This window comes from Myiozetetes cayanensis, unplaced genomic scaffold (assembly GCF_022539395.1).
Source record: "Myiozetetes cayanensis isolate MyiCay16 unplaced genomic scaffold, myiCay2020 scf12, whole genome shotgun sequence".
Classification (NCBI taxonomy): Eukaryota; Metazoa; Chordata; class Aves; order Passeriformes; family Tyrannidae; genus Myiozetetes; species Myiozetetes cayanensis.
In genome coordinates, this window is record NW_026086826.1 from 22,540,814 (window position 1) to 22,558,064 (window position 17,251).

Here is a 17,251-nt window from a genome sequence, read left to right on the forward strand (position 1 = left end):
ATGCTTGCATATTACCCAGAAGCCAGAGAAGACATATATTTCTTAATCTCATGAATATTTTCAGGAGTAAAAAAGTCTCCAAAATAAAAAAGCATCACTTCAGCCTTACTCATTTCAGAGTGTCCCCAGCTGACACTTTTAGCTCTGCAGAAGATGACAGTCTGGATGCAGTTCCAGGGATCAGCTAAAGCAGTCTAACTTTAAGAAACTGTTTTGTCTTGTGTTCCATCAGAACAATTTCTGCTGCACAGACCTTTGGTAATTATAACAGAACTGAGCATACATTGGAAATACACTTACTCAGGCATTTTGGTTCTGGCTGCAAGCCCCTTGCAGAACACGAAATTTGTTGCCAGGTATCTCCACTGTGGGTTAAATAACCGTTGCTACAGGTGTAGTAAACAGTCTGCCCAATTGTCAATGGAAAGCGATAGTATGACAACCGCTCCAACCTGCCGTTTTCTATATTTGGGTAGTCACATGGTTTCATTTGAACTAGAATTTAAGAGCAACAATGTCAACACACGCATGATAAAAAGCTCAGCACACAATTAATTCAGATTCAGCCTCATCGCCTGGGTGTTTTCAAAGACGGACAGAACCAGGACCGCACACCCTGGCACACCCTTAAGGAGTGCGGGAACAACCACACTCTGCTTCTGGTGTCTTTGTCAGTGCTTATAGCTATGTCATTTCCCCCAGTTCCATTGCAACCAACAGAAAGCCAGGAAACATTCTCAGCAGACTCCAAAGGCTGATTCATGAGACTAAATGTAAAAAAAATATTTATTCCACAGAGAGATGACACTGTCTTTGTAGAGAGACTTGACTAAATTTACCATGTTGACCATGATGGGAGCCCAGACATCTGCCTCAGATATAGAAATTGGCCTGCACACTCTTACAATTGAGTGACTTCTGTTACTGCTTCCATTTGTAACTTTTGGGATCCTGCACCAAAAACTCTTCCTCACTCTTCTCATTTTTATTTTAAAATTTTATTTTAAAATTGTAATTTTGTTCTCTTGGTTCCTCAAAAGACCCGACCCTTTTCAGGGAGAAGTCAAGGACAGAAGGAGGAGATTTCCAGAAGTTTTCAAGTTAACCTATGTTCCTCCCGAAATGCTCTGAGCCAGAGCCTGCCTGCAGGGGCAGGGCAAATCACCCACCAGACAGACCATTCAATAATGAGTGGTCTCAGAATGACACCTGAATTTTGGAACCCATACTAATATAGAGGAAACATTAATACAGATATTAACAGAGCACTTTTCAGAAATAGATCAAACCATCTTATCCAAAGGTTCATTTACAAGGCTGATTCCATCAGGGTTTTTCTCACAATCTATTCTAAGTTTTTCTTTTATTTTCAGTGACCAAAAATCAAAGAGTGCTAGATTATGAAACTAATTGCTAATTTATATGTTTATTTTATTATACTGAGCCTACTGGGCAAAACTATAGTCGTAGTTATGGGAACTTTAAGCCCATAAAGAGCTCATCAACCACCAGGAATACCTTGTTTTCTTATCTGACAGGTTATAACAGATAGAAATAGATGCAACTATTCATAACACCAACTTACAACTCCAAGTAAAAATCTAAAGCTGTGATAGCTAAGAGGAAAGACATTTTCCAACCATTACCTATGCTTTGGCTACTTTAACACTCATAATGTCCTCTTATCTTGACTGGGATGCTCCTTGGGCAGAGCACAACTGAGCTGACTATAGCACATTTTAACATATTCACCAATACAGTAATAGATAACACCTGTGTTAATAAACATAATGTAAATATAGATTAAACCACTGTATTATAGGTGATTTTTCTAAAACATCACATTAAGCTTTACGTCACAAAGAAAAAAAGGAATGACTCCCATGCCTAATGCTCCTTGAGTTTTGCTCTTCACCTTTTTTTCTCTCAGATGCTTCTTACAACTTTACATTTTGTATTTTCATCCGTGAGCGCTACTTACAGACGCAAGATGGAATTGGCACCCAGCCATTCTTGGTGCATTCAGCTGTGGATCTGTCAGTTAATACTATAAAATGATATCCATCATCACACTGTACATTGATTGTATCACCTTCTTCGTAGCTGGGTTTTTCAGGTCCAAAGCTCCCATGGCGAACTACTGGAGGAGAGCATACGACTTCTAAACAAAAAGAGAAAAAATGAAGAATATGTTTAAATTTACTGCTTAATTTCTTGTTTTCATAGTATACTGACCATAACTGCATAAAATTGTTAAAAAGATGTTTCTTAGGACAAAGAAAAGATTACATTCCTCTCCCACTCTTATGGTTCTGTAAGAGAAGAATGACAGCTGTTACTGATGTCATGTTAATTAGAAGCTTAAAACTAAATTGCAAAGGGAATGGTTGGAGGAAGAACTGGAGGAAATCAAACTGATTGTGACTAATTTTTTCCAGGAGGTCATTTTGCAGCTGAGTTATGCTGGGCTCATCTATGGACACTGCCCCAAAGTAGGGGGCTGAATCATCTAGGTTCAGTGATAAGTCAAGCAGGATCCAGAACCACTCTTTGAACATGCCCCAAGCATCAGAGCCCAGTATATTGGTGTCTAGAAGAACGTTTGTTTGGCACTTCTCAAAAGCAGTATGTTGCTCAACTGTAGGCGGTGCATATTAATTAGTATCATTACTAATCTTGAAGCAGAAAGGTCAAGAACTGAGTGGGCCCCAAGACTGACAAGTCTTTATTTCTAAAGGAGTCTTCCTGGAAGAGGTCCCAGGAAGGTAGGTGGTAAATAACATCCTACAATGTTGCCCTGTTGCCAACATTTTTTTCCAGTTTCAAGAGTTTGGCAATTTCTGGAAGACAATTCAAGGCATTAATGATTTCCCCAAAATTTACATCAAGCTGCTTCAGTTGGGACATAGCATGCATATTTCTGTTTGCTGGATTTAGAGATTTAAATACAGTCTGTAAGTGTTGTAATTGAATTAAACAAAAGTAAAATCCATGACCCAGAGGGCTGATGTCAAACAGGACTAGCCTCAAAAATTATGGATTTGTCACATAAGCTGCCCAGAAAGCATTTGAGAGTTAAAAAGCAATAGGGTGCTTTAGCATTGTAAATATATTAATGTGTAGAGGTTCTCAGACAATTTCTGATGTGAAGCTTGAACGCTGTGGACAATGTGGTTGTTCAGTTACAGCTCTGATGACATTAAACATGTTGCTGCCTTCATCCTAGGCTAAGGGTCATGCACAGGGGCAGGATTCATGCATCCCATTTCTTGACGAAATATCTGTGCAAAAAGTACTATTGTTTTCAGCTTTATGTGTAATCCAGCATTAAAACTGCATTGTAATTTTCAGCTTCCACACTTATGGCCATCAGTAGACTACTTATTCTTCTGAAATTGGACTACTTCACTTTTGTTTAACTCCTTTGGAAATGGCCATATCAGCTACAGATTGTCCCTCCTACAATACTTTCCTACTATGTCAGAAGAGCTCTTGAAAGCCAGCTTACAAACTTCAGTCAGGATTTTAACTTGAAACATACTTTGAAAGATGTTTACTGTTTTAATTGCCAGTCATTTCTGAAAGGTTGCACAGGACACCAACAATTTCTTACTGAAGGTCCATTAGTGAAATAGGGATCTTTTTTGAATTGCTTCTCTTTGGTTGGAACTGATTGATCAGAATTAGTAGCCTGGGGTTTTAAAGAATGGATATAATGACTGGCAAGAAGGTGCTCAGCCTGCTCGTGAGTTAGACTCATCAGGACACTCAGAAAAAATGCAGAGGTCAGTTCAGTAGGTCAAACAAACTTCTATTGTCTCAAATATTCATAGAGAGTGAGATGCTGAGTGGCCTGAATGTTTAGTCCTTGGATTACAAGGAACAGTCTCGGTTATGGTGACACAGCATCTCAAATACCTGAACATGGAAGAGCTGAAGATCCATTAACCTGTATCTCTACCTCAAAGAACTGCTTGTCATTCATTAGTAGGTCATCAAGCTAAGACCATTAGCTTTCTCAATTTTATTCATACTGCTGCTATTCATATGGTATCAAACAAATATTTCTTTACTCAGTCTTCCAACTTACAGCACATTCTCTGGTATGTACTAGTTATGTCCATGTTAAACACCCCTAAGAAGATATCAAGATTTTATGTGAAGAAATAGGACTTTTCATTACTTTTCCAAGAAGCTGGTTTCAATATTTAATTTTTCCATGCCATTAAAAATTTCAGATTCCTTCTGCAGTTTGAATTTCTTTGGTACTAATACTTTTTTTCCTGCATCTTAAATATTCTTTTTAGTGTCTCATTTTTTCTATTCCTTTGATAAAACATTTTCACTCTGTTTTGTAGAAGGTACTTAGCTTTATCCTTCCTATCTGTCCAAATTAGTAGTTTTTTCTAACTGAAGAAATCCTTTTCATATGCTCTTCCCACTAATTCAGAATTATATAAAAATACAATATAATAACAACAGCTACCAATGCTGCATGAAGTATTTTAGCATCAATCTTGTTTATGTAGTATACTGGAGTAATTGTTGCTTTGTGGACCTCTCAATCTACAGTCAAGTAGAAAAAAAAAAAAAGGAATTAACCACTTTTGCTACTGCTCTCCATGGAAAACTCTTATCCAGTTGCTTGGTCCCGTGAGCACTTAATCCTTTCTGATCTTCATGGATATTGGTTAGATGTGGATGGATTTGTTATGAATAAACTTATTAATCGCTGAAATTACTTCCAAACCCAACAAATGTGTAAAACCACTTTAGACCAGACTGACTAATGCAATAGGGAGGTGGATTCCATCCTGTTTCAGTGCATAGGGCATCTCCTCTTTCGCCATATCTGTATCCCTTATCACAGGAAAACTGCAGTATTTCCAATTCCTTGTAAGACTTCTTCGGAGAATGTACAAATCCATTCAGAATTTCTGGCACATCACAGGTAATATCTGAAATAGAGAAAGATAAAAATCCATGTGTTTTTGTTTATTTTTATTTGCTAAGCATAAAATCCTCTCGTAATAAAGTTCAGGGGGTTTTTTGTTTGTTTGTTTTGTTTTTTGTTTTTTTTTAAATTTGAATTCACAAAACTTTTTGCATTTGGAAACTGTTTAAAACTTATTTGAGAACTCTTCAGTGACCCGATTGTGGATTCCAGGTAGTAAGTAGCACAGCATCAATTGCAAACTGATTCACAAGACAGATTTCAGGGCTTTGCTTTGGATTTTAATGGATCTCAGAATCGATATTTGATGCAGATTATATTCCGAAATCAGAAACTAGGTTAACTGAAATTTAGGATTTTCCTTTTTTTCCGATAATTTAATTTGTTTGTAGTTTCCAGAAAACCTAATGCACTCTCATAGCCAGTAGATTATTAGTTAAATCATTACATCAAGAGGAAAAAAGAATTAAAGTATCTTGAAAACTGACACTAGAATGCTTAACTACCTATAAAAGAACATCAGCAATCCTGGCTCCTTACCAAACCCAATAAAACCACCAAGATCTTGCATTTTCCTAAAACAGAATTCATAAACCCAGAAAATATTCAAGGCTTTGCTTCCTAGGTCACAGAGCAGAACACCCAAGAGTTCTCTTGGATTCCTTCGCTGAATTTACTTTGTATTTAGGATGAAATATAGCTCCTTGGAACTGTCATTGTTTAATGAAATTCACCATATTCTGCAAACGTTATAAGCACATATGTTTAATTCCACTTTATGATGTGGGATTATGCTACAAATGATAATAAATGGGGATTTCAAAGCAGCAAAATGCAGCGCTGAAACTGTGAACAAACCATACATCTATCTGCCATCCTGACACACATCCTCTGCTCTTCTAAACACATACTTCCTGATCAGATAACATATAAATAACATAAGAAACTTGATGGTCTGAGTATTTAAGTGTTTGTTACCATAATCTTCCTGGGATTCATTCTTACATACTGATAATCCAATCCCATACAATCTCTGTTCTCAAACTGGGAGGAATCCACCTGTACAAGCTGCAGGCAGGGCAGGCAGGATGGGGTCCACTGGCTGAAAAGTAGTTTTGCAGAAAAAAAGAACCTGATGGACAAGTTAAAAAGCAGCCAGAAATGTGCCTTTGCAGCAAACAAAATAAACAGCATCCTGGGCTCCACTGGGAAGAGTGTTGCCAGCAGATCTCCCCAGGTCCGAACTCCCCAGTCCAGGGAAGATAATTAAGGAACTGGAAAAACTGACAGATTAAAAGAGATTTAAGAGAGTCTACAAAAAAGAAGGCTTGGGGTGGGGGAGGGAGAGTCTTTTTTAAATGTATAAATTCCTGACTTCCGTGGGGCAGGCAGAAGTAAAGAAGATGTAGCCAGACCTTTCCCATTGGCAGCCAGCCATATGGGGAGAATGGGCAATGAATTGAAAGATGGGCATGAATTGAAATACAGGAAATACCACTGAAACATTTTTACTAAAGGGTGTTCAAACACTGTAACAGGTTACCCAGGGAGGCTGTGGAGTCTCCATTGCTGGAGATATTCAAAAACTGACTGAACATGTTCTTGAGCAACTTGCCCTACCTAATTGCTCTGAGGGAACTTCAGAGGTCCCTTCCAACCTCACCTCTTTTGTGATTCTGTGGTTCTGTAAACGTGAACCTTCTAACTTGTGAAAAGACCTTAGTGTGAAGAAAGAGAAACCCATCAGGATTTTTTTGTATTCTGTATACCCTAAGATTAAAAACCCTACTTGTTTATTTTTGGTTAACGTAGATCCAGAATCACTTCTAGTTACTTTGGTTAAATAAACACTGAAATGATTCAACCTCTGGTAGACATACCAAAGTTATTTTCAAAGAATTTGACTGCAGTCTGGCAAAACAGTCAGCTTGTAGCAAAAATGTGGAACAAACAGATGGTCTATTATGATTATATTAGCATCCAATGTTATTACATTTCTCTTTCTTATCCTACTTCTTCTTCATATATACAATGGAGATTGTTTACAGAGAAACTATGTTTAATTGCTGTGAAATAAAGTAAAAGCTTTGTAGTTTCCCATGTGGTAACCAGTCCTTAGGAGTCTGTGAGAATAAAGCTTCTTAATTACACATTGTAAGTAGTGTCTTTTTTACCTTGGCACTGAGGCACATCATCACTCCATCTTCCATCAGATGAGCAAATTATTTCTTTAGCTCCAACAAGTTTGTATTTTGCATTACATTCAAAATTTACAACTTGGCCAAAGGAATATTCTTGGTCTAGCTCAAATGCACCAGCCATAATTATTTTTCCATTTTTTGGTGCCTCTACAGGTAAACACTTTACCACTGGAAAAACAAAACAAAACAAAAAGAAAGGAAAAAAAGAAGTAATTTTGAGGTCTAGTCTGCAAAATAAATTGAAACACAACAAAAGTGAAAATACGGAAAACTCACTGTCATTTCCTTACACATTTTAAAAATACACTCTTTAGTTATGTATTCAGATACCATTTGCAGCAGATATAACACAAACCCCTAAGCAAAAAGATCGATTGACACAGGAAGAAGCTTGTAGACCGGCTCTCATCATCCTCTTGTCTGCCCTTGAAGGCTAAAGACAGAGCACCCACTGAACTAGATGGCCTCCTGAGGCCTTGACTGGGGTCATTAAAATTTGTCAGAATTGGTTGACTTAGTTTATAGCTGTGCCAAACTGAATTTGCCGTGGACAGATACCTGGAAGAGTGCTGCATCACAGGTTGACTACAACAGTTCAGCTATTAACTAAAATCCTAGCTAAGGATATCAGCAAAATTGTGTTACTAAAGTAAACAAACACAGTGTCAGCCATTAATTTAGACCTCTAGCATCTCCCAGTTTTGGACCTGCAGAAAAAAGGAAGAATTAACATATGTCATCAAATATTTCTTATTAAGGGGGAAAATTACTATCAAAACTCATTCTTAAATGTTCACACACAGACATCCCTGTGCAGGTACAAAAGTGACTTGTGTTTTGTCTACCAAAGCTCCCACTTCTCTCTGACAGCATTCATCATCTTATAAGTCATCTGCCTTTTTTGTGAGGTCATATTCTGTCTTCTAGGTTCCTCACATTTAGGACATTATACAAAAACTTTCTTTCATAAGCAATCTTATTTCAATGAAAAGGCAACCATGAAAGGGATATCCATCTTAGGAGGACTTTGGAATTGCAGTATCTTGGTGACACATGACAGAAAAAGCTGGAAACCCTTGCTCTATACCATGCAGACAGACCTGTACACCTAAGTTTGAGGATGATCAAAATCGATTAAATTAAATGTGACGTTATCTACATCCAAGGAAATGTCAAAACACAGACAACAAACTCTAGACAAGAGAAAGATATCTACTTTCTGTTGGGATTCCTTACTTACAGACCTTTTCCTGATAGCAGATGCTTAACCTAAAGAAAAATGTCATTGCTGTCTACATGTATTAAAAATAGACCAGTTAAAAATTATAACATCAAAGATCAGGGAAGCATCATCTGAGCCATCCAGTCTATTGAGTCTTGATGTCTGAGTCTCTCTTGCTCTCACTCTGACTGACTGAACGTCTTTCACAATATTCTAATAATAGGGAGAAGACCTTGTAACAAAATCTGAATGGTTAGGATACTCACAAGGGTGGAGGAGGAAACCAGCTAGAAACACACATGCCTTCACACTCCTTTGAAGCGCAGCATCCCAAATACCTTTTGCAACCATGTTTTGCTGGCAGCTGCTCTGTCAGGGCCTTCAGGCAAGGCAGAGCTTTAAACCATTCTGGGAGTGACAGGACTCCATTTCGTGAGTGGTTTTTAACAGAAGCTTCTTGGACTAAACTGGCTGAGCAGTCATTGTAAGGGTTTCACTGCTGCCTAACTTGAATTTAAACATACGGGAATTAATACCTGTAAACGATCACAGACTAGTTTCTAGGTAGTTTCAGACAGATAATTAAATAAAGGAATTAAATAGAAAATAAAACCACATTTACCTTCACAGTGAGGGATATCGTTGCTCCATCCATCTGCTTGACACTCACGGTAATTTCTTTGGCTGAGCATCTGGTATCTTACCGAATAAAAAGTAAACAATGCTAAAATACACTTTCATTATGTGACAGAAACAACAGTGCTGCTGCTCTTGAAGCAAGGGAAGCAGGTGTCAGATGTTTCAGCACAGAACAATCAAAGTGTGACAAAACAGAGTAGTTTTTTGACCTGCATGTCTCCTATTTGTCTTCTTTTAATTGCATATGTCAAAATATAAAATAAAATGAGAAGATAGGAAGGAATTAGTAAGAAGGCTTCTTTATTACAGAGATAGCAAGCTTTGGCTACATAATAAATAACCTAGGGGCAATTTGCATAGTCAGTAGCAAGGAGAATAAAGCTCCTGATGCTTCTCTTCTGGTATAACTGAAAGCCGTGTGACAGCATCCACATAGGACTTAATCCAAAACACATGTGTCACACTTTTATGAGGAAGTATTATCTTAAGTCTGAGAGCAACATGGTCACGATGCCATGGCTTCCGCTTGGTCTGAAATGCAGTCAGAGGAAGTACAGCTGGTCTGAAAACGACAGTGATGAATGGAAGTTAAGAGATTAAGGAAAATATTGATTTTTGAGCTCTCTTTGTGCAACTTGGATTAGATTCCAGTAATGTAACAGTGGCAAAATCATGACTAAACCACAGTAGCAGGCCAAGAGCTGATTTGTGTTTCAAAAGGGGAGATCCAAACACAGGCACACTTAACTAAGCACAACACCGTGTATTCGACTCGCTGTGGTTTTCATTGGAGAAGATGAATAAAGGAGGAAAGGAGGAGAATTTCTTTCAAGCATTCAGTGAAGAAACAATAGTGAGTCTACCAGAAATGTCTTCCTTCAAACATTTTTTACCATACATTTTACTTCATAATGCAAAAAATGATTGAAGCAGGACTGACGAGTTGTGGTTCTGAAGAGGAGATTGTTGTATGGCCTAATGACTTCTCTAACACAACTGCATCCTGGCTGCCTACTGGCAGCACAGATTCCAGCTTACTGACCTGCACTTCCATCTGAACTGGCTGGCTGGTAGAGTCATGATGAAGCTTTGCAGACAGGTCACTATTTTTGTTTTCTACTCAACAGCCATGATTTCAAGTTAGATAAAGCCTCACATATTTTAGACACTTCAGATGAAGCGTCAAGTGCATGAGTTCAGTTACTCCAGTAGCACCAGGCAAGGGAAAGAGTTATCTTTAGTATTAACATAATTGCAGAAATTCAAATTCATCCATAAGCAAGAATTAAATATCAGTAAGATGCTTTACAGCTGCATTACAGAGAACAAATATATAACTGACACTATCATTAACACCTTATGTTAATTCCCATACATTGAATTAAACAAGTATTACCCATCATTACATCTGTACTCAACTCTGGCACCAAATACAAAGTCATGTCCCATGGTAAGTTCAAAGGAACCAAACTGAGCATCTCCAGGATGCCCACAGGGTTTATCTGGTAAAAAAAACAAAAAAAGAAAAAAAGAAAAGATGATGATGAAGAAGAAAAAAAAAGTACTTACACCATACACAGGAACATGAAAATGTGAAAGACAGCATTTTCTCAGTAATTAGTAGTGAGCACAGGCCTTTCAAAAAATTCAAAAATTCTCAGCGATAGTTTGATTAATGCCTCCCTTTTTTATCACTATTTTCAATGAGAACATATTGGAGTATGGATGTGTTCCTTTAAAAAAACCAAAACCCAAACTCCAAATTAGCTGGGTTTATTCCTTTAGAAAGGCTGAGATCATCTTCAGTTTTGTGACAAATTTATGGCAACATTTCATGTAATTTGTGACATAAACTTGTTCAAAGCTTCCACTAGAGAATTCATCCATGATTGGAAATGAAATCTGATGGGGAATGTGCTGAGGAAAGAGGGATGATCTAAAGCCACTGGAGTATTTTGGTCCTTAGGGCTTTTTGCTCAAAGTTCCCTGTAAGACTTTCTTAACTCTTTACCCTGGATTCCCAAAAGAATGGCAGAGATGAACACACCAACCTTGTCATTCATCCTCTTTTGATGCTACAATATGGACTGTTAAATAAACTGCACAGCTAAATCCTATCAGCCCTCCTCAGAAGTCTTTCCTGGTCCCTGTTAAATCAAGGCAATTTCATTTCTTAGGCCATATCAACATCCTTGTTTTTTTTTCCAACCAAGAGGTGCTTGAGTAGGCCCTACACCCACTACAGTGGGATTCAGAGAAAATGGAAAACTCGTGATCAGTTTTCCTGTCTACTGTGGCCTATCCTGGAATAGGAATGTGTTCCCTTAGCCTGTGGCAGAGCATCCCTCCTCTCTTCCCACTCGCTCCTTGCCGGTGGCGATGGCTGCTCACTGGGTGGCAGTATTTGCTAAAACATGGCACTTAAAACTACATCAAATTTTGTATAGGTTTGTGTTCACTGCGTAGTTAAACAAGTAAATCTAAAAGCTGAGATGGTGACTAAATAAAAAATGTAAAACAAACCTAGTAGCAACTTTCTTAATTAATTCTTGATTTGTATCAATCTCTGGTTGAACGCCACCCAGAACTTAAATTTATATTATAAACCCAAACATTTATATTCTACTAGTGAAAATTTTGTATGTTAGACACGCAAGAAAAACCCCTCATGTTTCGAAAATTCCTTTGTGTATAAAACTCAGTTATTATAGTATCTGCTGACTAACGATAATAAACTTCAATTTCTTCGCTAATGAATTCTCTACGAGGTTGTGAGATACTTCTAAACTCTTAACACAGTACACTAGAGATAATAAATAGCAGCTCTCATCCTATTTGTGAATTACAGATTAAAAGAAAAGGCAGGAAAAAGTAATACCCCACTTCCAAGAAATTATATCATTCATAGAACTAGTTGAATAAGCTGTCTCTTGACTGCATGCAGAAGCTAGGTTAGTGCTTTCTTCTGCTTAGTCTGTAAATTTCATCTGCATTAGACATTTAATAAAATATAGGAAGCAAGCTTCTAACAACTTAATAACTGATCTTAATAACAGTTAATAAGGGTTAATAAGGTTGGCCTAGAGTAAGATCTTCTGTCAAGAAAAAAAAATAAATCCTTTGATCTGGAGAAAAGGAAGTTCAAAAAATGTTTCCTTATGCATACATACTTTTTAGGATGAGATTTTAAAGACTGCAGAAATAAGTAAGTTACAGGTAAAGACACAATGGCAATTTCACATTAACGTCACTGGCAAGGAATGCAACCTGTCAGGTCAAATGTTTGCTTGTATTTTGCGTAAATACTTACTTATGCATTCTATCAGTGGGGGCTGCTGTTGCCACACTCCATCATTGCACTGAAACATAATTCGTCCGTGTTTTATATATCCAGGCCGACAACTGTATGTTGCTGGAGTACCATGTGGATAGGGAGGTTTGTCCCATACTTTAGTAGGCACTTCCTTAACCCTCCTAGGAGGAGGTTGCTCACAAGCTAAAAAATTTAAATAAAAATATTGGTGACCGAAGCACATGTTACAAACTCCAAAACAATTTTACAATAGAAAATGTAGCATGAAATCCTGGGGACATTTGTGATCAAACCAACATAGGTTTTCTACTTAATCAGCACAAAATAGGAAACTGACAAGAATCCACATTTTGTAGGAATTGGAAGAGACCTTCAGAAGGACATGAAAACAGCCAAGGAAGTGCCAAGAAACCACATGGGACAGTGATGATTCACAAAACAGATTTTAGTTACAAAGACTGAGATGAGATTAGTGCCCTGGTTCTAACCACAGACACCTCCTACCCTTCCATCTGCAGGAGCTGCTCCACGCATGTCCTTCCATTGCCACAGAGAAGAATTCTATGCACTCTGTAGGGTTTCCTTTCAAACTGTTTTCTTCTCCAGCCACCATCATCTTTACTGACATTAATTTCATGTGTCATTTGATCAAATCCTGTGAAATCTCCTCTCAGCTTCACATTGCCTAAACTTTCTCTCCAGGCTCAGATCACCTGATATTCCAAAACTTATTTTCTCTTGTCAATGAGATTATGAATTACAACAAATGAGCCTGAATCAATTTTATTAAGGAGTTCCTCAACAGCTTGAGAATGAGAAAAGCCAGACTAAAGCAGAAAGAGAAAAATTTTGGCAAGCCGCTAATGAAAGACTAAATTATTTTGTTAAGAAACAATTTTTTCAGTTGTTTATAATTATTGAACTAATTTCAGTGACTAATTTTCAGTGCCTGGGTGACTGAAATGTACTCATTTTGAAGGCTAAAGCTTTACCCAGCGTAACAGAGTCTGAACAGTCTAGCTAATTAGACAATGAAGTCTGGTTTACATCTGAATGTGAAAGGTGAGAATTCATCAAGAATAAATAAAACAACCCCTGAGAAATGAAGCCTTGGAAAAGAAACGAAATCTCTGTACAGAAAATAAATGGGAGAAGACTTATCCACCAGGGAAGGAAACTCCTTGATGAGTACAGAAGTCCTCTCACTGGTTAGCTGTAAGGCCAAAGGTTTGAGAAAGCAGCAGTACATGCACTGAAGCTTTCCTACAGGTTGTCCAGGTGGTGCTTGAAAACAGGACTTCAGGAAAAATAATTAGGGATTTTTTTTCATGTGAGGGATGCAGAGTTCCAGTTTACTGAATTACACTGCGGACATTCCAACCACGGATCAGGCAGCCTGGATTTCTAACACAAAGTGAGCAGGAAAAGTACTCATTCTTCCACATCAAAATGTGGAAAGTGAATTATACTTGAGTTGTGCAAAGACATACCCTTGAGCACTCACTATTTCAGTCAGTGGAGTACCTACCAAATTAGTACCTACCAAATTAGAGGAGTAATTTAATAAAATTGCCTAAAAAGCAGGAAAAAAAGAGATTTGTTACAAGAAAAACGTATAATTTTAAGTGTTCGGTATGACATTTTGAAAATAAAAAGAAAATAATGTTAATGGTGAGGTCTAATAATTTTAGTTTGGCTGTTTTAAGTAGCCAGAGGAATTGGACAAGTTTTGAAATACTGCTGAGGTGCTAAAGGAAGAGTGTGCCTCCATGTTCATGTTTTTTCCCATTACTTTAATTAGTATGCTCCATCCTATGAATAATTACATCTGAATAAAAATTATTTCTTCTATGCACTAGAGGGTACTACCCTACTATAAAAAAGTAGTAGGGACTTATACTTTTCTCAGCAAGATTAAGATACATTTGCCTTCTATCAACCTTTTTGTAAAATGTAGGAATAAGAAAATGAACAGGAATCCTCTAGCTAACTCTTTCAAATGAGTTAAAAATGGTTAGTTTACCCAAGAAAATTCTTTGTAATGATGAGAAAAGGAATTTTTGTAATTCCACATACTTTTCGTTAACCTCATTTGAATTAGCACTTTCAATTTGCAAGCTGAGAAAGCAGACTGAAATCTAAGATTTAAAAAATAGGCTACTGAGTACAGGGAGAGATTCTCTACTCTGTTCCTCCTTCTGAGTTGTATTATATTTTTATAGTCTGTTGTGCAGACTGGGGCCTCAGCTCCTCTCTCTTTACATTAAAAAAAAAAAAAAGCATGAAAGATAATCTTAATTTCTTCATCATTACTAAGAAATGTTTCCTTCTGGGTTTTATATCAACTCCCTCTGTTCTTTCCCACTCCTGCCCTGATATTGATGTCATGCATTACCATCAAGTGTCAGATTTTATTTATTTATTTATTTGTGACTACAGCTAATTATTATATTTTTAAATGCAGTTTCTTAGCAGCTAGAGATGAAGAAATTTACTGCCAGGATGTACTTCAAAACTGTATGAATTACATCATGCACTTGCCATATGTACTCACCAATACTGGAAGGGTTTTATATTTGAAAGCACGCACTAAATGCATACCTTCAAATGCTCTAGTGAGAGATTAGGAGACCTGGAATAATTCATTCACTATTTACATGTGACTTGACCTCAGAAATAGCTCAAGCTGCTTTCTTGCCATCACTGTGCTGGTAGCAACTTCCACCAAGTCAAGCACAAGCTACAAATCCAAGCAGAAGCGTTTTTGCGTCCTTGTGCAAAAACCCAGCTCTTGGAACAACTCACACAGACTTCCAGTATGAAGCTTGAACTAAGAATCCTGCATGACCCATGGTAATAGTTGTCCTGGACAAATCAAATTTTGCTACTTTCACATTCTTTTGCAATCTCCCTGACCTAAATAAAGCACTGTGAAAACACAGTGCAAACTCAGGCAAACTTTCAGTTCAGGTTCCAGAACTTTTCTGGACTTCCTGGCGAACAAATTAGACTTTATTAGTTGCTTTGAGGCAGTATTTATTATAAGGATGTTTAATTAAAATAAGATATTCCTTTAATTTCCTGATTTTTTTTTCAATTTTTCAAAGTAAAATCCATTGCATTGTTTTGATTAATAAGGTCTTCATAATTTTCACCCAAAATTAAAACCAACCTGAACCAAGCAAAGACACACTAGCTCAAACCCACACAGTACCCTTTCCTCAACAGTCTATGCAAAGCAAAAAAAAAAAAAAAAATTACTGAGGATAGATTCAACAATATAAATACAAATAAAGAAAAATAAATTCAATAGAGAAGCAGAAAGCGTCAGAGGCTCGTGAAAAGATATACAGTATACTAGCTACCTCTTTAAACATGTACAAAAGCATACTTGTATACATTTATCTCATTTCATAGATTAAAAACAGTCTGTCAGCCAAGACATATTTTATTAGCTTTTCAGTCAATTTAGTAATTGTTCATCTTTCTCAAATCATCTCACAGATTTTTCCAGACAGAAATAAGTGGATATTTATGGAATATTTTCCATTTTATTCTACTAATTGTTTACTGGTTTTAGATGTTAGAATAATTAACAAACATAATTAATAAAAAATTAGTTATCTGGCTCTAGTTTATACCGATAGTAACCTTTAAAATTTGGGCATCAGATTAATAACAGCAGTAGTTATCCAAATAAATAAATAGGTGAAGTAATACCTATGATAGGATACAAAATACTGAAGGTGCTAAATACTGCCAGAAGAAATCTCAATCACTGTTGTCAGAAGTTCATAAAAAAGGCTACAATGCCTTTACATATTGTTTTAATTACTATCTTCACATACAGTTTAAGAAAGGGCTTAGATTTTCTTTCTACATTAAATCTTACCTCTTTGTGCAGAACAGTACATCCAACATAAGAGCAGAGCTGCATAGCCCAGGAGCAACATCCTAGAGATTCAGAAACTCATCCAAACACATTCAGTATTGTACCCTATCTTTTTTGATTACTTTGTGTTATTTCCACTCCTATTTTATTCACTAACTGCTCCAGAGACTGACCTTGCAAACCATTTATACTCTGGTTTCAGCAGTCACTTCCCCTAAACCTCTTGCAACACACAAGTATTTCTTTTTTTTTTTTTTCCTCTCTAAACCTTGCTAAGCGAACGAATAAATAAAAGCCTGGCAGCTTAGGTTGACACATTCCTTTCCTGTGATCTGCTTGTTTTTACATCATTTTTTCTTTTAATTTTTTTTTTCCTTCAGATTTATTCCCTACATACTCATACAAGGTTCTTTTTTTAGTATCTAAAAGCAGTTGTACAAATAAATTATTTTGTGATTCTTGGTGTGTTGTTTGCTTAGTTAGAAAACAAAGTCACGTTAAATGTGTGTAAAAATGAACTTCTCTACACATATAATTCAAGATCTATATTGAAAACAACCAAAATAAAAGGCTGACAAAATATAAAGTGAGTTACTGGTCACTCACTGTTTCTTATATAAGAGAACCAACTGCCCAGAGCAAAGGAAATGTACTTGATCAAATTCTTGATTCAATAAACCTAGGTGATGCTGGAGCACTTGTTTCAGTATCACATAAGAAATAAGACTGAGAAGATGTGAATAAATTGTAAGATAGATAATGAACTTTCCAAAGAGAAATATAAAGACTATGCAAAAAGAACTATATGGCAAACTGGGCTAACAGAGGAACCTGTCATGGATTCACATAAACAACAGTCTTATTAATAGTTTCAGGATGTGTCTTGGTTTTATAAGTGCAGTCCACTGGAAATGTAGATCATATGAAGAGAAATTTTGAGACTGAGAATTAGGGAAAAAGTATGTAACACTACAAGGTGCTCATATGAGATGGACACAAAACAGTTGCAGACCAGGTACCCCACAGTGGG

General features: G+C 36.8%; 1 protein-coding gene across 3 annotated transcripts in view; it reads right to left on the reverse strand.

Annotated features, from left to right (window-relative positions):
• The window catches only part of CFH (complement factor H), a 29,905-nt gene extending 13,517 nt beyond the window's left edge, over positions 1-16,388 (reverse strand). For all 3 annotated transcript variants that reach the window (XM_050306977.1, XM_050306976.1, XM_050306979.1), the window contains exons 1-8: positions 16,222-16,388; positions 12,327-12,512; positions 10,413-10,518; positions 9,000-9,076; positions 7,129-7,323; positions 4,788-4,958; positions 1,982-2,161; positions 301-495 (exon numbers count right to left, since the gene is read on the reverse strand). In XM_050306977.1, coding sequence (XP_050162934.1) covers positions 301-495; positions 1,982-2,161; positions 4,788-4,958; positions 7,129-7,323; positions 9,000-9,076; positions 10,413-10,518; positions 12,327-12,512; positions 16,222-16,282 — 1,171 coding nt within the window. In that variant the 5' untranslated portion in view covers positions 16,283-16,388. The remainder of the gene's footprint in view (positions 1-300; positions 496-1,981; positions 2,162-4,787; positions 4,959-7,128; positions 7,324-8,999; positions 9,077-10,412; positions 10,519-12,326; positions 12,513-16,221) is intronic.
• Between the last annotated feature and the right edge of the window lie 863 nt (positions 16,389-17,251).